General features: G+C 34.9%; 4 protein-coding genes across 5 annotated transcripts in view; 3 read left to right on the forward strand and 1 right to left on the reverse strand.

Moving 5' to 3' along the window:
- The window catches only part of HIP1 (HSP70-interacting protein 1), a 77,619-nt gene that overhangs the window by 22,082 nt on the left and 35,569 nt on the right, over nt 1–19,968 (reverse strand). The gene's annotated exons all lie outside the window — the stretch shown is intronic.
- On the forward strand, nt 2,131–5,238 carry LOC144567989 (putative amidase At4g34880). Its single transcript, XM_078318203.1, has 6 exons — nt 2,131–2,504; nt 2,580–2,814; nt 2,895–3,109; nt 3,190–3,432; nt 4,174–4,372; nt 4,704–5,238. The coding sequence occupies exons 1-6, from the start codon at nt 2,212–2,214 to the stop codon at nt 5,091–5,093; spliced, it is 1,575 nt and encodes a 524-aa protein (XP_078174329.1). The 5' UTR covers nt 2,131–2,211; the 3' UTR covers nt 5,094–5,238.
- LOC144567997 (mitochondrial intermediate peptidase, mitochondrial-like) lies at nt 5,355–9,098 on the forward strand. The gene is made up of 9 exons (XM_078318214.1): nt 5,355–6,398; nt 6,500–6,552; nt 6,637–6,691; nt 6,979–7,117; nt 7,480–7,527; nt 7,848–8,046; nt 8,296–8,391; nt 8,484–8,633; nt 8,750–9,098. Exons 1-6 carry the CDS (start codon nt 6,270–6,272, stop codon nt 7,862–7,864), a joined length of 441 nt encoding a protein of 146 aa, XP_078174340.1. The 5' UTR covers nt 5,355–6,269; the 3' UTR covers nt 7,865–8,046; nt 8,296–8,391; nt 8,484–8,633; nt 8,750–9,098.
- Nucleotides 14,727–18,636, forward strand: LOC144568008 (calcium-dependent protein kinase 18-like). The gene is made up of 12 exons (XM_078318225.1): nt 14,727–15,158; nt 15,447–15,577; nt 15,710–15,751; nt 16,084–16,195; nt 16,303–16,381; nt 16,566–16,735; nt 17,145–17,271; nt 17,366–17,481; nt 17,610–17,717; nt 17,822–17,884; nt 17,970–18,143; nt 18,276–18,636. The coding sequence occupies exons 1-12, from the start codon at nt 14,880–14,882 to the stop codon at nt 18,432–18,434; spliced, it is 1,560 nt and encodes a 519-aa protein (XP_078174351.1). The 5' UTR covers nt 14,727–14,879; the 3' UTR covers nt 18,435–18,636.

A 19,968-nucleotide genomic window follows, 5' to 3' on the forward strand; every position in this document is an offset into this window, starting at 1 on the left:
ATCTGAGACGTCCGTTTCAATTTGCTTTGAGTCAGGTACCTGAGAGGATACGGGTCCCGTATTGACCGAGGCGAGCTGTCACTGTCAGCAAGGCCGAAGTGGACTTTGTAGTTTGTACTCCAGCCCCAGGCGTCTAACAATTAAGAGTAATTATAATTTCCCCCACCTATCCATCCCCCATTTCATCCCCCAACTAACTTTCTATTTTAACTATAACTATAACTACTATTTCTAACAACTTTTTATTTATTTCCTCTTTCTCCCTTTCTCTTCCACCTTCATTTTTCTCTTTCACCTCCATTTTCTTCTCCCACCTCCGCCTCCGCCTCCCACCTCCCTCTCTCACCTCCGCCTCCTACACCTCACCTCACCTCCGCCTCTACCTCCCTCTCCCACCTCCGCATCCCACCTCCTCCTCCGCCTCCGTTTTTCCTTCGATAAGCTCTCCTCCCTCTCCCATCTCGAAATGGTAAATACAATAAGCTCCCTCCCTCTTACACTTTCGCCTCGGTTTTTTTCCTCTACGCCTGCTACTCCTGCTCCAGTGAATGTTCTGCCGAAGATCATCCATCACTCCATCCCAATCAAGCACGCCTCTGCCAGGAATGAATACTTCAACGTATATGAATGAATACTTCATTGTGTATGAATAAATACTTCAATGTGTATGAATGAATACTAGAGCACGTCTCTACCGGGTCAGATCTGTCACTGTCGATCGTATCAAAATAATTTTGTATATGTATATGCAATTAATCACTTTCATGTTTATATTCTCCTTCCTCATGAAGTAGCGAGTTTTGCATAGAACAAAGCTTTATTAATGGTGAATTAGGCCACTGCGTATTAAATAAATGACATAAAAACAAATTTTGAAAAAAAAAATAGAGATATATGAATGAATACTTGATTTCTTAGAATGAATACTTCAATGTGTATAAATGAATACTTAATATCTTAGGTATGAATACTTGCGTGACAAGATATTAATACTTGTGCAACGGACAACTCGAAAGTATGTCATTATGGATCTCATTTGAAAGATAAAATTATGTAGAAAACGTTCGTGGTTTTAGATTTGCAAAATTCTTCATAGATCGTCAGAAATATTGGTTAGATTGAACGGAGAAAAAAAAACTCACCTCTAAAAACGTGTAAAAGATGGATGAGTGATGTGTCCAGTTTTTATATTTGCATTTACACGATGAGAATGAATACTTTCTCGATAAGAGATGAATACTTGTGCAACGGACAACTCGAAAGTATGTCATCATGGATCTCATTTGAAAGATAAAATTGTGTAGGAAACGTTCGTGGTTTTAGATTTGCAAAATTCTTCACAGATCGTCATAAATATTGGTTAGATTGAACGGAGAAAAATAATCACCTCTAAAAACGTGTAAAAAATGGATGAGTGATGTGTCCAGTTTTTATATTTGCACTTCCACGACGAGAATGAATACTTTCTCGATAATGATTAATACTTGTACAACGGACAACTCGAAAGTATGTCATCTCATTTCAAAGATAAAATTATGTCAAAAACATTCGTGGTTTTAGATTTGCAAAATTTTTCACCGATTGTCAGAAATATTGATTAGATTGAACGAAGAAAAAAAATCTCACCTCTAAAAACGTGTCCAATTTTTTTTTTTTAAATACTTGATATATTAGGTATGAATACTTGATGTGTTATAGATGAATACTTGATGCATTATAGATGAATACTAGCGCGCGCCAGTTGTAAAATCTTTCAAATATTATGTGGTCCCCAAATAGTAAGTGGTCCTCCTAAGTAATTAGTAGTTATTGAAGTAGTTAATGACTGGGGGATGGAATGGAGGATTGTTACGGGGGATAGCTAAGTGCTCCCAACAATTAACTGGAGCTTCCACCCAAAACAAAAACAAAAATTAATTAGAGCTGCAGCCTGGAGGAGAATTCGTATCCTCTGAATTAACGGAACGTGTGTTTATAGATGTTGGCGGTCCGATTTAGATCTGCACTAATATTAAAGGCCCCGTGCGTCATAAATCCTGATCAGACGGCTGAGATGCATTAAACTCAAAATTGCTCTTTTCAGTTAACGCAGAAGACAGTGACCAAATCATTCCCTTTTTTGCGGTGCGCTCTCTCCTCTCAGTCTCCGTAGTTGCTCCGTCCAACTTTCTTTCACCTCTCAGTCATCAAACCATTCCTTCCCAAATCCCAATGCCTAATTTGTTCTACCTTCACCGCTTCTCCTTCGCTTTCACAGTTGTAATCTTCCTCCTCCCCTTCTCTACTCACTCCTTCGACTTCACTGAAGCCACTGTAGACTCCATCCGTGAAGCATTCGCAAACCGCTCTCTCACCTCCGTACAACTCGTTCAACATTACCTTTCTATCATCCAAAATCTCAACCCGCTTCTCCGTGCAGTCATTGAAGTCAACCCAGACGCGTTCACTCAAGCTGCCCGTGCCGATCTGGACCGGGAAAGGAACTCTACTTTGAACAATAACAGGTGGGTTTTGTTGAAGAGTGCTTTAATTAATCACTACTTGAACAAATATAAATTTTTTTATGTTTTTGTGAGCAGATTGCATGGTATACCAGTTTTGTTGAAGGATTTAATTGCCACTGCTGACAAGCTTAACACTACAGCTGGTTCCTTTGCATTACTTGGTTCTGTTGTGAGTCGAGACTCGGGCGTGGTTAAACGGCTGAGAGAAGCCGGTGCCGTGATTTTGGGCAAGGCCAGTTTGAGTGAATGGGCTAATTTTCGTTCAGACCATGCACCAAATGGTTGGTGTGCACGGGCTGGACAAGGCAAAGTTAGTTTTCTTTGCCTCTCTGTTAAATGTTTGATGTGATTATGTCAATTGTAAATATCCTAACTTATCTGATAATACAGAATCCATACGTGGTGTCGGCAGACCCATGCGGGTCAAGCAGTGGGTCTGCCATAGCAGTGGCAGCCAATCTGGTAACAGTGACTCTAGGGACAGAGACTGACGGTTCAATCCTTTGCCCGTCAGCTGCCAACTCTGTGGTGGGGATTAAGCCCACTGTGGGGCTCACCAGCCGGAGTGGGGTCGTTCCCATCTCCCCTAGACAAGACACCATTGGGTACGCATATCATTTTTTTATTTTTGTGGTGCAGTATAAATATAGTGGAATATTACTGACATTATATCCTACCAATGCAGCCCGATTTGTCGAACAGTGACAGATGCAGTGTATGTATTAGATGCCATTGCAGGATATGACCGATATGATGCCAAAGCGACTAAAAAAGCAGAAAAGTATATTCCTCAAGGGGGCTACATGCAATTTTTAAAACTTGAGGGGTTGATGGGTAAAAGAATTGGAATTCTTAGGAAAGGTTTCTTTGATTTTCCGAAGAACTCTCTTAAGGGAAAAGTATTCGAACAGCACTTCAGTATAATGAGGTATGGCATAAAAAAATAGTATCAAAATGTGTATGTAACATGAGAATTAAAATTTAAAATTGGTTAATTCTAGCATACCAAGTTTCAAGGCACCTCCTATATTAGCAAACTTTCCAAATAATAGCTATTTATTCTCAAAGGGTAGAAAGTCATTTCCAATAATAGTATTGAATATTTTTTTATATAAGAAAATCTATAATACAACCCATTAATTATTTTAAAATCTTTGATCTCCTAATAATGTGTACATTCAATGCAAACCATTTTTATCATCTCCTAATAAATTAACTAGCGGAAATACTCCTTTTCCTGAATTATTAGAGGAAAGTTATTAAGTTTGAATTTTAGTCAGTGGGTGTATGCAAAGACAGGATGTACCTTAAAACTTGGATGCATGTTAGAATCACCACTTCAAAAATATTTGGTTCTACTGACTACTCATATACCAGTCATGCAATTAAGCCCTGATCTTATCATTTCTTAATTTTTCCCTATGCTATGCAATTAAGACTTAAATAAGGACCAGCAAAGCAAGCCTCAATTTACTCTTAATCCATAATTAGGCGCCAAAAAAGAAGCAAAGACAAAAGAAATGAAACAGAGAAAAATATTGGTGGCGAAATAAGATTCAGTTCTGGACCTCCTGGTACTTCGACAATTCAATCAGTGATTTCTCTATTTTAAGTATCATTTCGTTGATTTGATCGCATAATGTTTTCTTAATTTAAATGTAAATTTCAGGGAAAAAGGTGCAATTCTAATCGACAATCTTCAAATACCGAACATTAGTGCAATCTTGGATTACAACCAAAGTGGGGAAGAGCTTGCACTTGCTGCTGAGTTTAAAGTGGCACTAAATGAGTATTTGTCTAAATTGGCCTCTTCTCCTGTCAGATCACTTTCTGATGTCATATCTTTCAATGAAAAGCACAAAAAAGAGGTACTGATAATAATAACAAATAATTACAGTGAACTAGTAACAAATCGTAATAAAGTTCAGTTGCACTAGAATATGAATTGACTGGGTCTGATACAAGACTAGTATTTACTGATATTAGACTTTACAAGTTTGGTAGCAAAATCTAGAGGGAAATTCTGATGCTTGTTTGTGTATTGAAGTCCTTGGTTGCTAAAGTTGATTTAAACATGTTTAGCCAAGTACAGTGCCAAAAACTTAAATACTAATGTTTGGTGTCTTTTAATAGTGCTTGTTAGGAACACACTTATCAGGCTTAGAACATTTTATAAATATCTTTTTTTGTGAATTTCAGGAAAAGATCAAAGAATATGGCCAACTAATCTTCCTCATGTCAGAAAGCACGAACGGGATTGGCTCAAAAGAGAGAAATGCAATTTCCAACATGGCACAACTCTCCTCCAATGGGATCGAAACCCTTATGAGAGAGAAACAACTGGATGCAATAGTTACCCCAGATTCAACTGTGTCTAGCATTCTGGCTATAGGAGGGTACCCTGGTATCAGTGTACCAGCTGGATATGACGAAACAGGTGTTCCATTCGGTATTTGTTTCGGGGGGTTGAAGGGGTTTGAACCTAAATTGATTGAGATTGCTTATGCATTTGAGCAAGCTACTAAGGTCAGGAAACCACCTCATTTTAGTTCACCGATGTCAATGTGCCCCTCGAGTGATTTAAAATAATGCTACTCACATCACTGATTTAAGTTGAACCTGACTTTTCTCTTCCTTTTTCTGTTAAGATACTAGTATTTATATTTCTCAAGAAAAAGAAAATAAAGGATATTTATATTTTCTCAAGAAAAATATGATAGTAGTAGCATTTAAACCCAATGAGTTTTTTTCTCCTATAACAACCAACTTTTAGTTGTTCCCCTTCAGGCCCTCAGCTTTTACTTGTCTGAGAAATGAGAATTCAAGAACTCGAATATTCAAATTAATTGAACAAGTCATGTTGAAACATGTTATATGACAATAATTTATGAAAGTGTGTTGGAAGCCAATGTAATCTATACAACTTTTTACACAATTTCACTAAAAGCTTGTTTGATTGACTTATTATGTTTCATAGATGTCATATACAATGCAATTTATTCAAGTATATTTGACAATAATTTGTGAAAGTGTGCCAGGATCTCAAAACCAGTGTAATTTATACAAGTTTTTGCACTATTTCATTAAAAGCCTGTTTGATTGAGTATGTTTCATAGATGTCATATTTTACAAAATGGATTCATTTAATGTCCATATTTTGATGCAAAATTAGCACCTATTGCGGCAAAAAAACAGGAGTACAGTGGCTGTGAGGGGACAAATTTCCAAGTAGCTTTGAGAGGAACACAATCATTATTGAGATATAACTTGAAAAAAAAAAAAAAAAAAAAAAAACTAAACTCCACTAATTTGAGCTATTAACGTTGCAAATTCAGGTATCATTATTTACGTGACATGAATTTTATAAACTGAGTTTTATGTACTTGGATTGTTGGTATTTGTAAAACTCGAGCCCATCACTGACTGGCTCATGGGCTTAATTAATTAATTCATTCATGAAAATTGGGCCACTGCATCCTTCTTTTTTTTCTCTCCTCCTGTCATCTCTTGTTTGTTTCTCTTCGATTGCAACTCCCTTCTCTCCTCTGCGGCTCTGCCTCAGTTAAGGATGCTATCTCATGCTTTCAAACTGAAAATACTGCGCCGTGCGTATTCCGTTGAAAGTTGCTTCGATGCCTCGGCCTTCGCCTCAGTGGCTGCTTCGGAGGAGATGGGTCTCTACGGATTCTCCGTTTTGAGAACATAATTTAGACGCTTTCTTGATGACGCCATTCAAAGGCCAGTCATTTTCTTTCTAATAAATGTATGTACGCTTTTTATATCTCTATTCCTGACGGCATTCCTAAATGTAGATCAGAGGAGCTTGCATCTCACATCTCTAAGCTGCCCCCATCAATGGAGATCATGAGCACCATGGATGAGATATCTAACACTGTATGTATGTTACCTTTTTACTCTTTTCATCATATCATAAGCTTACTGTTTTGGAGTATTTTCCGAACAATTTTAAATTAATTGATTTATTTTTCTGCTAGGTTTGCTCTGTCATAGACTCTGCTGAATTACGCCGCAACACACATCCTGACAGGTCTCTATCACTCTCTCTCTCCTCTCTGATCACAGGCACCACTCTAGTTTCTACGTATTAACCCCTTTTTTTTTCATGTTTTAGAGAATATGTGAAAGAAGCTGATAAGGCCTCCATGAGAATCTATGAGTACCTCCAAGTAAGTCTTAACTAATTTTTGACATGTGGAGAAGAATCTGAACTGAACATGGAATCTTACTCCTAGTTAATCTGGTCATACATTTTATTTTGCAAGTTAACTAATTTTTTACCAGAGCTGCATCTATATTGAATTGCTTTAACATGTGCAGATACCAGTTGCAATGTCTACACTTACCAGAGTTACAACCTTTGGTGAAAGGAGCTCCTTTTGTTTTCGAAATTCAATATTTTATTATTTATTCTTCTACTATTTTGACTTGTAGGGGATTTGTCTTTTCTTTTTAGGAATTGAACACAAACACGACATTGTACAATGTTGTGTTCAAATCAGAGTGGGACTGTGTTTTGCACAGTGAAGAAGCCAGAAGGGCGGCCCACACACTTCGGGTTGACTTTGAGAAGGGAGGAATTCATCTCCCCACAGGTATATCATATCTTTCTTACTAAAGATTGCAGTATTTGATCTCAGTAAATCAGTACCAACATTGCTACTTTCTAACCAAGGGTGTTCAAGTTACCAATACTGTCTTATACAACATCATACATGCAAATGCTGGTACAGGCTTAACCAAAGTTTTGGTGTCTTGAAAGTTGGCCTTGAGCAAATGTCAATTATGTTAGGTGCTGATTGGCCCTATTTTACCTCACTAAGCTTGTTCTATGATTATGCCTACCAAAGCAATAATCTCCTCTCTGGTCGTGTTACAATGTGCTCTTTCTGTTTCCTTGTGTGCTACTGATTATTCTTTTTTTTCATCTTGAAATTTTGGTGTCATTTTATGGCAGAAAAACTGCAACGGGTTAATGAGCTCAATCTTGAGATTGCTTTGTTGGGTAATCCAATCTCTCTCTCTCTCTCTCTCTCTATACCCCCCCCCTCCTCTCAATTCACCATCTTGTAATGTTCACCACTAAAGATTTCAATAGCTATAATAAATCAGAAGCCTTGTTATGCTAATGAAAAATTGGAAAAAAGAAATAGAACAATAATATATAAAAGTAGGTTAAATGGTACCGATGAATTGTTCATATGATATGGGTAAGCACTTAAGGGGACTGAAAATCCAGTTTTGAGGTCATTGATTAGTTATTGCACCAAGTGAAGTACTTGGCGTCTGCATTTTAACTTTTTGTATTATTATTCTCTTTTTAAGGTTCAATGAGAATATAATGATGGATCCAGGCATGGTGGATATTTACCCATATACTCGCATCAAGAAAGACATGCAACATCATTTCAGGCCAGTTTATCGGTTCACAAACGGTAGTAATGGTAGAAAGGAAAAGGGTCTTAGGATAACTACAGAGCCAAGTAGTGTATCTTCAGTTTTAAAATTTATTCCAGATGATGAGGTATCTCTTAAATTTAATAAAGGAATTTTTTAAAAGAACCCTTGCCTTGTTATGAATAGGCAGATGACCTTAAGGCGTCGATTGCTTTCAAATAAAAGCCACTTCAATGGAAATGTTATCTTAACAGAATTGTCCACCTGTCATTTGGGCAGCAACAATTAGCTGTTTTTTATTACTCGTGTAATATATTATTTGCATTTTTGTTTTGAATCCTGGTTGTACATCCTATTTCTGTGTTTTTTTTATAAGGTTAGGAAAGAATTGTACATTAGAGGAAACTCGGTCCCACATGCTAATCTCAGAGTCTTAGATGATCTTATTAGAACTCGCCATGAACTCACACAGGTAGCACAATTTCTTGTCTCCTGAATAATGCAAAAATCAGTTTCCTACATGAACTGAAATTTGGTATTTTATTTTATTTTTTATATGTGTAGGTAATGGGTTCTAAATCATATGCCGAGTTTTGAGTCCAAGAGATACAATTTCAATATATGGTGATTTGAAAAGAGAGCACACAAGCTGGGGACACGTGGAGGGCACCCATTGGCACACACGATTTAGTCATCTCATCAACTATGGTGCAAGTATAATTTTGCTATCAAGGTTTGCTATTCAATATATATTTATATGGTTGTTTCATACTTGTTACTGGTGCAGATCTGACCATTATATGGTTGTTTCATACTTGTTACTGGTACAGGTTATTACAGCTATCTTTACGCAAGGTGTTTTGCTGCAACTATTTGGCAAGAAATATGCAGTGTTGATCCTTTGTCAGAGAATACTGGAAATGTGCTCAGAACATCTTTCTTGTGTCATGGTGGGGCCAAAGACCCAGCTGCCTTGTTAAAGGGCTGTATAGGAGAAGGCAATATCATTAGAAATTGCAATGGTGGAGTCATCCCTGATATTACAAGTTTGTGTAGAGAGATTGGTTTATAAAGCGAGTTAAAATGATTTTAAATTTATGCATTAGAATTTCTTAGCCTTTTGTTTCTTGTAAAGGCACATAAATTATTCCTTTTTAGTATTCTATTTTTGCCTCCAATTCCAATATGTAACTGTACAGAGTTCAATTATGCTTTCTTTTTTTTCTTCATTGTTTTACCTTTATTTTGACTTCTTTTGTGATCAAATTTAAATGAAGTATGTTTTTTCAGACATGAAAAAAGTTGCTAATGTGTTGTTAATGATAAAAGATGTTAGAAATATCAAGTTGCATGCATGCAGCAGCAAAGGTGAAAAAATTGTAGTCTCTTCTAGTGCAATGTCTTTTCTCCAAACACTTTTCTTGTAATGCAACCTTTCCATTATGTATTGGTACTTACCGGTATATAATAGATATGCTTCTCTTTATTTTTACGAATAGAGTTATTCTCTTATTTTAATTTTCAATGAGATGAAATCAAAATGGACCACAGTATCTACTGAAAAGAAAAAAAAAAATTAGGTACACATCATATTCTGATACTTTTAACTTCATTTCAATCACTTCAATTTAAGTTTTGCAATATCTTTTGCTTCAATTTTATTTTATTCTGTAATCTGTAAATATTAACTAATGACGCTGTAAAACATGGGCAAACTTGAGAAAATTCAAAAAATATGCTTCTATTAAGAATTTAAACGTTTAAGTTTTTAGGAAAGAAAATTACTATTGTTTGGTGAAAATAGATGAAACGGTACTAATAATAGTGGTCTACGAGACAAAGACATTGCAAGACCTTTAAACTATGAGGGCTTCAATTATATAATATATATGTGTGTGTGTGTGTGTGTGAATCAATAACATTTTATTCTAATTTATATAGAAAATAACATACAAAAACGAAAAATTGAAAAAAAAAAATAGGGGTCAATTTGGGAGTTAAGTGTAAATAGAATCATATAAATTTTTTATGCAGTTAATGGCAATCAATTTTACTGTATCCATAGCATTTTATTCTAATTTATATAAAAATCACACGAAAATTTGAAAAAAGCAAAAAAATTGGGAATCACTTGGTCCTTGCATAAATTTATAATCGAATTCTGAGCAACACGCGTGCTGCGCCAAAAAAATTAATAATATTAAGCATGCGAGTTTCTGAGAAGAAAAAAAAAACATGGTTTTGAACATTACCAAACGTGGTTTCTAATTTTCTTGCTTAATTTATTGGTAATAATTTTTCCTAGAGATTTGGATCTGATGTGATCAGAACAAGTGGAGCACTAAATTAAGGCTGCTTGCATCGATCCAGACAGCGCAACACCAAAAGGGATATCGATCGATCGATCATATGCAAATCCAATGCATTCTTCAACCATGAAGGATCTATCTAATTCTAAGCTAGTGTGATGAACAAGCTAGCTAGCTAGGCACGTACCGTTTTTTAGATTCATAAATAATTAAATATTTATATATACATTGTGCTGTCGCCACTCGCCATTATATTTATGGGTCATTCTTTAATCACCATTTAAAACCAAGTTAGGTTACGGACTAGCTATAGCCTATAGGATAACTTTAAATTCTAGCTGAGTATATTATATTTTATTATAAGAATCTAAACCGTTTCCTTCCTGTTCATCTCCAAAAATCTCTCTACCAATCTTTATTTATAGTCGACTTTCCAAGCATTTAAAACATGTGCTGCGCCAAAAATAATAACACCAGCAACCACAATTTGTTGTCGTTTTACTATTAAGAAGTGCTTGGAGGTCAAATTTTATATTTTTTATATTTTTTTACTATTTATTAAACTGCATTAAAAATCGTTAATTCAACAGTAGTTTAAACAGTAAAACTAGAATGCACCATTAGATCAATGATTTTTAAAGTGATTCAATAAATAGTATTTTTTTTTTAAATATAAAATTTGGTCACCAAGTACATTTTAATATAGAGATATCACATCTAATAGTTTGAATTAATCATTTGAACTTTACAAATTCAAAAACAATTTGGTTGCACTTAGGTCGTGGTGCAAACGTTTTGATATTAGCTAATCTATGTACATATATATTATATATCGACTTCTGCGTTGCCGAACGGTTAAATTATAATCGTTATTTTTCCGTACGGATCCAAAAAGGAAGGGGACACCGACAGCACAATGAAATTAAGAACTCCATCGTGGGGGGAGCACTAATATGAAATCATTATGAGCCAAAGGCTGCTTGCCTGCTTGCATCCAAATCGCACCGCCTTTCTGTGAACACCAAGAGGAAATGAGGAATGAAGGTCAAAAAAATATACATCATGCATCAAAAGCATTCAGCTTAGTTGATGATGACTCAGCACGGGATGATGGATCATCGGTACGATTTGAATTCAGATTCAGTGAACTCAATCTTTGAGTTTTAAATCAGGACCGTCCAATTCGAATTTGAGATGATCTATCCGAAATGGAGCCCACATGAATTCAAATTTCGAAACAATCTCAATCGATAGATTCAAATCAAACAGTCTTGATCCAAAATCTAAAGATTGGGTTACTTTAAGGGATCCGGACCCTCATGGATACGGGGTCGGGATATGGATTTGAAGTAGTGTTTGGTAAACGGGTCGGGCCTAGCGGTCCGGGCAAAACCCGGGCACGGGCACACAGATACAACGGGCCGGGCATCACGGGTTTTTTTTTTTTAAATCCTGCCCTGCCCGTTTAATACCCGTCTCCATCACGGGTTCGAAGGCAGGACGGTCCGGGTAGGGGGGCCAGGCGGTCCAATCCGGTTTTTTTTTTTCCTATTTTTTCTGTTTTTTTTCTTTCTTTGAAAACCAATAAATTGTAAATCCAATTTTTTAACAATTAAAATTCATTTGACATGGTTGTTTATTTGAACTCAATAATTTTTGTTATAATCAAATATAAATAATTTTTTTTTAATTGAAATATAAATAAATTATAAATCCAATTTCATTGAAACATGTGTAAATTATAAATAAATAAAAAACAAAGCAATGTACTCATGCAATTAATTTTTTTTTATTACTTTTAGTGTTTAAAAATAAAAAAATATATATATCAAATTAATTTATGAGATGGATCAAATAAAAATTAATATTCTTGTCAATATGACGTTTTGAAAGTAATTTCATTAAAATATATGAAATTATCATATATCTATTAAATTGCAAATGAAATTGTCATTTAAATTATATATTTTAGTCACTTTATATAAAATAAATTTATGCATGTCTAATATAATTAGTTTAAAATATTATTTTTTATGTGAAAATGAATTGGTTTGGAGGGAATTTGAAAAAAAATTGAAATTTGAAAAAAACAGGTACGGGTACACGGTCACGGGTTCACGGACGTCACGGGTACAGGTTAACGGGGACGGGGGTCCGGGTATACACGGGTTTTTTTTTAAAAACCGAATCCGGCCCATTTAATACCCGTGCCCGTATACCCGTGGCATAGGCACGGTCCGATCCGGGCACGAGCACGGGCGGACCGGTCCGGGTTGAGCCCCCGAGGGCATTTACCAAACACTAATTCGAAGTTGAAGACCCACTAATATTTTCTAAAATGTGTTGGTTTGTTATTTCATTTTCCGTGCAGGCATACGTGTCACTTTCTGATTTCCATCATGGAATTGGGTTGTGCTACACTGCTACTCTCTCTTCAGTCGTCACTACACGATTGATTCCACAGCTATATTAATAACAAATCTGTATTGTATTGTACATCCACGAAGCAAACAACAGAGTCAGAGACAAGTGACAACTATACTTTCCTTTCGAAGACCTTTCTAAACTGGGGGAATTTCATGTATACCCCTCAAAAACTTTAAAATTATGCATTTTCTCCTCTAAATTTTAAAATTACATATCACCCTCTAAACTTCAAAAACTCATAAATTTATACATTTTTTTATATTATAACTCATTTTAAATTTATACAATATCCATTTTATTCTTTATTAAAAGCATACAACACCCATCAAACTCATATTTGAATCTAAAAGGTTTCTCTACTGTTCAAACTACTTTAAGATTCGTGCGCACTATATCAGCACAAATCTTGAAGCAACGCGAACAAATCTTAATGTGACGCGAGCGGATCAAACGATAGAGGAACCCCTTCAGATTCAAAATTGAGTATGATGGATGTTTTATGCTTTTAATAAATAATAAAATTAGTATTTTATAAATTTAAAATAAGTTTTAATATAAAATACAATAAAATTACTCTCTTTGTGAGTATTTGAAATTTAGAGGGAGAAATACATAATTTTAAAGTTTAAAGGAGGAAATACGTAATTTTAAAATTTTTGATGGGTACACATGAAATTCCTCAAATTAAATACACAGAGTACTGTGGTATGTTTGGATGTATCAAGAAGAAGCTATTATAGAATAGAGGCTATTTGAGATAACAATGTACATCCAAACAACATTTTTGTGATTCGGAATAGCTAGAATAGCTGCTATTTTCTATTCCTTGTAAATGTTAGAAATAACTACTTTCGGAAAATGTGAAGAGAGAGGGAAAATATTTTTTCTCGTATTTCCGCCAACACAGTTCCAAAATAATAGAATTGATATCACATTTGTTATCTCTACGTCGTGACAATTCGTTTGAGACCCCACTTGCTTATCTTTCTTCTTATTCAGCATATTATTAACATTATTCTTTATCGGTCACAGCTATTCACTATTCCAAATGTACAATCTAAACAACATTTTTACTAATCCGAATAGCACCAATTTCACACTAATTTAAAAATCACTATTTCTTCTCCATTCTCATCCACTATTCTAACTATTCTAGTTCCCATCCAAACCAGGAGCGGAACCGGGATTTGGTGGGGGGGGGGGGGGGGGGGGGGGGGGGGGAGCCACCGAAAGACGAAAGAACAACCCAGGATTTGAATTTAGGGAGGGGTGCCAATCGATATACATCTGTAAAAAATCATATGAAAATGTGCACTTAGACTATATATATAAACAACATTCTAATTTTATGGGGGAACCCCCTTGGTTCCGCCACTTATCCAAACGTACCCAAATTTAAGTTGAGCAAAAATTACAAATAAAACCATCAAACTTTTTAAATTTGAAAAGTTTTCTTTGGTATTCGGTACCATGGTGATTAATATATATATAATCTGATAATGGTTGTAATCAAATGAACAAAAAAAAATCTAATAGACTAGTATTGTGGATTATTTTTTAAAACAAAATATTGAGTGGTTTGATGGAAGAAGAAACGAGTAAGCTGAAATGTTCTCGATATCTTTATTTAAAATTAACCCAACTGTGCTTGACAAGTGACAAGTGACAACTGACAGTCTCACACGCGGACGCGGTCTTCTCCTTTTGACAAGCAATGACACAATTCCTCTCCAGCTACAAATCACTGGTCAAAAGCTGGCTCTCGCTGCCTCGCAGGAGTTAATGACAGAGTATAGAACTGGAATGATCCATTTCTTCTAAATGGATGGAGAGAATATGCCTAAGCCACCTAGATCAACCGCTACTGCGCTATTTCCTTCCTTCTTCCTCGCCACGTACCCCTCTCTTATGAAAAAGTTATCCCCACACTATGCGCTATACTAAATATGATGTGGAAACTGTTAGGCAAACCTAAATTTAGAGCACCAAGTTTTTCGTAAATTAGCGTAAAGTGTACATGTGCAGTAGAAATAAAATTAACTAATACCTATTATTTAGCTGTTAGACTGCTACATTGAAACCTCAGTGTATTAGAAAATGGCAATTAACAACTTCCCAGGTCTTCTCTTTGACTATTTCTCTCTCTCTCTCTTTCGAAGGAAGTGTGAACTCCATTGATTGATGGTGTTACAATTACAATCCTCATTTCTCTTGAGGCGACACCATGGGGAATTGCTATACCTCAGAGGTTGTTGACACTGAGGCCAAGAAAGAAGACAAACCCGATCATCAAAATAACGCCAATGGCGATCAGAGAAAGAAAAATGTTGTTGTTGCGGCGGTTTCATGTGGCAAGAGAACGGATTTCGGGTATGATAAGGATTTCGGAACCCGATATGGTATTGGGAAGCTGCTTGGTCATGGACAGTTCGGGTACACTTTTGTAGCCACGGATAAAAGCAATGGAGATAAAGTCGCAGTGAAGAGAATTGATAAAAATAAGGTAAATTTTGCAATTTTTTCTTTCCAAGTTGGAACTATTTGACCAGTAAACAGTGAACATTATTGAAAATAGTAATTAAGTTAAGTGAGAACTGTATTTCCAGATTCGTTAGATCTAGTTATTGGTTTTGTTGGAAAAAAGAAAGAAAGAATGAGACTTTAGTGAGATAAAATCAGAATTGGAATTAACTCTGGAAAAACTTTTGAAAAATCAAAAATGGAAATTTGCAATTAGAGTGTTATTCTAAATTAAGAAGACCAATTTTGTTTACCAAATTTTATTGTACAGATGATACTACCAGTTGCTGTGGAGGATGTGAAGAGAGAGGTGAAAATATTAAAAGCATTAAAGGGGCATGAAAATGTTGTGCATTTTTACAATGCATTTGAAGATGACAGCTATGTCTATATTGTCATGGAGTAAGAGAGACTCACAATTTCAGTTCATACCAGTACACTTTGTATATTGGCTGGCTTTGCATAATACTCAATAACTGTGTTTTTTCTTGATCTTTTTAAAATAGCCTTTTGAAATTTCATTTCTATTTTCAGATTATGCGAGGGAGGTGAACTTCTTGACCGCATATTAGCCAGGTACAATATGCACTTGTGAAATACGAGATATATGTTGCTTTTTTGCTTTTCTTTGCTTTAAAGTTCATTCTTCACTGTTTGAAATTGGAACTTTGTGAGACCCAAATCAGAAATAGGGAATCGTTGGGTACCATTAGAATGGTTAATTGAGAAAAGCAAAAAAATTGTCACATTTTTGCAAGATTTTCAGTTTTCAATTAGGTAATCATAATAATTTTTCCTCTTTTTTTTTAACCTTTTCTTGACTCTGTTTACAAGATAGTCCATATAATGAACATTTACCATGCTTCGTATGTGTTAATTTTTTTTTTTTTTTTGAAAACTTTCTTTAGAAAGGATAGCCGCTATTCAGAGAAAGATGCAGCAGTAATAGTAAGACAAATGCTTAAAGTTGCTGCTGAGTGCCATTTAAATGGTCTAGTTCATAGGGATATGAAACCCGAGGTTGGATTTTTTTATATTTAAAAATTGTTGTTTTTATTCTTTTACTCTTGCTAGTTCACGGCCTTCATGATCAGTTATGATTGAATAATATCTTACGTTATTTTCAGAATTTTCTTTTCAAATCAACTAAGGAGGAGTCACCTCTCAAGGCTACTGATTTCGGCTTATCAGATTTTATAAAACCAGGTTAGCATTTTACTTTTGCACAAATCTGAGTATCAGTGAAGCAAGATGGTTATTTTGTTTTGATTATCAGTAAAGTAAGATGGTTACCAGTAAATAAGCAGCACAACTATGGAGACAAAAAAAAAGAATAACAAGAATCTGATAAAGGCATAAAAAAGTTGAGGTGAAGTTTGACTTGGTACAGGAAGGAAGTTCCATGACATAGTTGGAAGTGCATATTATGTGGCGCCAGAAGTGCTTAAGCGTCGGTCGGGACCGGAATCTGATGTATGGAGTATAGGTGTCATAAGCTATATTTTATTATGTGGCCGAAGACCCTTCTGGGACAAAACTGAGGATGGAATTTTCAAAGAGGTACATTTGATATTTCTAATTGTCCTGTGGGCGAGGCTATGGTACGTACTATGGATCAATATCTTCGTTCTCAAAGTTCAGATGCTTGATCTAAGCCATTCAACATGATCTCCGTAAGAAAATCTACTTGGATTCTAAATTTTACATTTTTTTTTAGATAGGTAGAAAATCAATGGTATAGAATTTTTAAATCAAGTGATTTTCTACCTATCTAAAAAGAAATAGTAAAAAAATTGTAAAAAAATGCGAAATTTATCTACAAGTACATTTTCGTATGGAGGGCATGTTAAACGGTTCATATCAACTATTTTTCTGTAGTAAAAAAATGTGAAATTGATCTATAGTATCTGTCATGATGCGAGTTTTTGTTTTCCTTATTTTTCTGTAAACACAACAATCTTTGATATAGGTTTTGAAGAACACTCCTGACTTCAAGCGAAAGCCATGGCCTAGTATAAGTGAAAGTGCAAAGGATTTTATACATAAGCTACTTGTCAAGGATCCACGTACAAGGCTCACAGCAGCTCAAGCTCTTTGTATGATTAAACTCAAATCCTGACTATTCTTTGTCCTTGAATTGTATTTGTTTATTTATGTTTTTATGAAGTTTTTGGTTTTCATTTTCAATAGCACATGCATGGGTGCGAGAAGGGGGCAATGCATCAGACATACCGTTGGATATTTCGGTGTTGTCAAACATGCGACAGTTTGTCAAATACAGCCGCTTCAAGCAGTTTGCTTTGAGGGTATTCCATTAAATATAGTTATTATATGAAGACACTTTTAACTGTTAGCGATTGTACCAGTACCTTTATGATATTTGTAGTAGTGCTGCTATAATAAAATGTCTGTTAACTTCAATTGCTCATGGCAGGCTTTGGCAAGCACATTAAATGAAGAGGAACTTGCCGACCTCCGTGACCAGTTCAATGCCATTGATGTCGATAAAAATGGCAAAATTAGTCTCGAAGAGATGAAGGAAGTAAGAACACTTATTCTGAATTCTAGAATTACTTCCGGTAGAATCCTTCTGAAATGCCAGACAAATTAATCTGTTGGTACTAAGTCAAATTTTGTTGAATCTAGGCTTTATCGAAGGATCTTCCTTGGAAAACTAAGGGTCCCCGTGTTGCTGAGATAATTGCAGCAGTAAGTTTGCTATTGTTTGAACTGTCTGTTCTACTGTAGTTTCTAATTAATTACTGATTTATTTTTTCTATTTTTTGAGTTTTAGATCGATAGCAATACAGATGGGTTGGTCGATTTTGATGAGTTTGTAGCAGCCACAATGCATGTGCACCAACTGGTCGAACATGACACCGAAAAATGGATAACTCTCTCTGAAGCTGCTTTTTACAAATTTGATGTTGATCGAGATGGATATATCACACCTGAAGAACTGAGAATGGTATCACAAATTTTATTCTTCTCAAAAAAATTATGAGAAAACCTATTCTTTTTTCATACTACTACTATTTCAATACCTATATTTTGGTAGAATTTTAACTAGGCAAAACATTTATTTATTTATTATTTTTAGCATACTGGGTTGAAAGGATCAATTGACCCGCTACTAGAAGAAGCTGACATAGACAAGGATGGGAAAATAAGTCTCGATGAATTTCGGAGGCTTTTGAAAACTGCTAGCATGAGTTCTCGCAAAATGCGAACACCTACTTTTCTAAGCAAACACCAGTGAGATTTGAATTTGAATTAAACCTCTAATAGAGGAAATTAAGTTTAAGTTTACGCCTTGTAGAGGCAATTAATGAATATTTGAGCCTTTGGTTTTTCCTTTTTTCATTGTACAGTGTATTGTTTTTAATTAGCTGTACTCAACAACAGCTATTTGGAAATGTTTTTATGTATGATTCTCATCAAAGATTAGCTTCTTTTGAGCTGTTTTTTTTACTATCTGAACATTTCTTTTTATTATGGGCCTTAAAAGCCCAGAAAATTTCAGTTGAAAAACCCCCTAAAATGATATCCGAGTTAAAAAAATTGATTATGCATTTCAAAATACATGTAGTTATTATTTTTTATTTTTCAAAATAAATAAAAAAGAATTATGAGTTGAAGAAACCACTAAATGGCTGTTTAAGGGTTTGATCGGTTTAGAGGGATATATTGCAAATAATTAAGAGTATCCTGAATTAACATAGCTGACTAAGAACCAAAACTAAAATTGTAATTAAACTAATTTGTCTCCGTCTGTTAAGCTCGAAAGAAATTATTTGTATTTGGGCCCAAAAGATTCTGTTGGCCCAAATAGTAAAATTTCAGGAAACAAATCTGGCCCGAAAGAAATTATTGCGGCCCGAAAGAATCTAAACAGTAAACTTACTTAAACACGAATTTTGTATCTTGGATTCAAATTCAGCAGAGTACCCCACCGTGTCAAATGAGGAATCTGCATTGTCTGTTTTATCTAACATAAATTTTAAGGACCTTCCGTTTTTAGTATGATGTTTTCTGCTTCTTTTTTTTGCCTCTTTTTTTTTTTTTTTTTATGCTTAGATGTGACTGTCCTGAACTAGTTGATTTAGTTTCTAAATATGGTTTGATTCAATGCTTGTTCGGCTGATGGGTGATTGTTATGGTCCGGTCAATTCAACTCTCAGTCTGGTTTGGATTCAGTGCCTTCTCAGCTGTGATATGCGTACAGAAGAAAAACATCACTAAGCTCCTATCACTCCAATCAAGCAAGGATGATCAAATTGTATTCACAGGATACGCATACCGCTGTGCGTTTTCAATTTTATTTAGTTGTATGTTTTCACAGACACTCGTCTGTCTAATCTTATGTAAAAGCTACTTTGTATTTTTTTATCAATACAATTAAAAAAAACATAAATTTTAAATAATTTGATACTAATTTTAATGATCTCAGTGCATTTACGATTGGTCCGAAAAAAAATCATCTATGTTTCCATATTGTAGAACCATAAAATAGAAGAGAGAAACAAAACTGCAACTAATTTGCTATCATTCAAATAACCCCTTCAAAATGATTAATGTTTTCGTAAAAGTTTAAACCTGTTTTTGATGCCATCTATCACCCTCTGCAAAGAATAATTTAAAGAAAAAGAAATATTCATGTTGGTTACATACGGCCTTTAAATATAGATACAAAACACAGAGCTTAAACCTTTTCCATTTATTCGGTGCTCAAGTTTTTGTTGCTAAAATTTTAGGTTTTCTTTTGTTTCATCTAAAGAGTATTTGTTTACTAA

This window comes from Carex rostrata, chromosome 2, assembly GCF_964058835.1.
Source record: "Carex rostrata chromosome 2, lpCarRost1.2, whole genome shotgun sequence".
NCBI lineage: Eukaryota > Viridiplantae > Streptophyta > Magnoliopsida > Poales > Cyperaceae > Carex > Carex rostrata.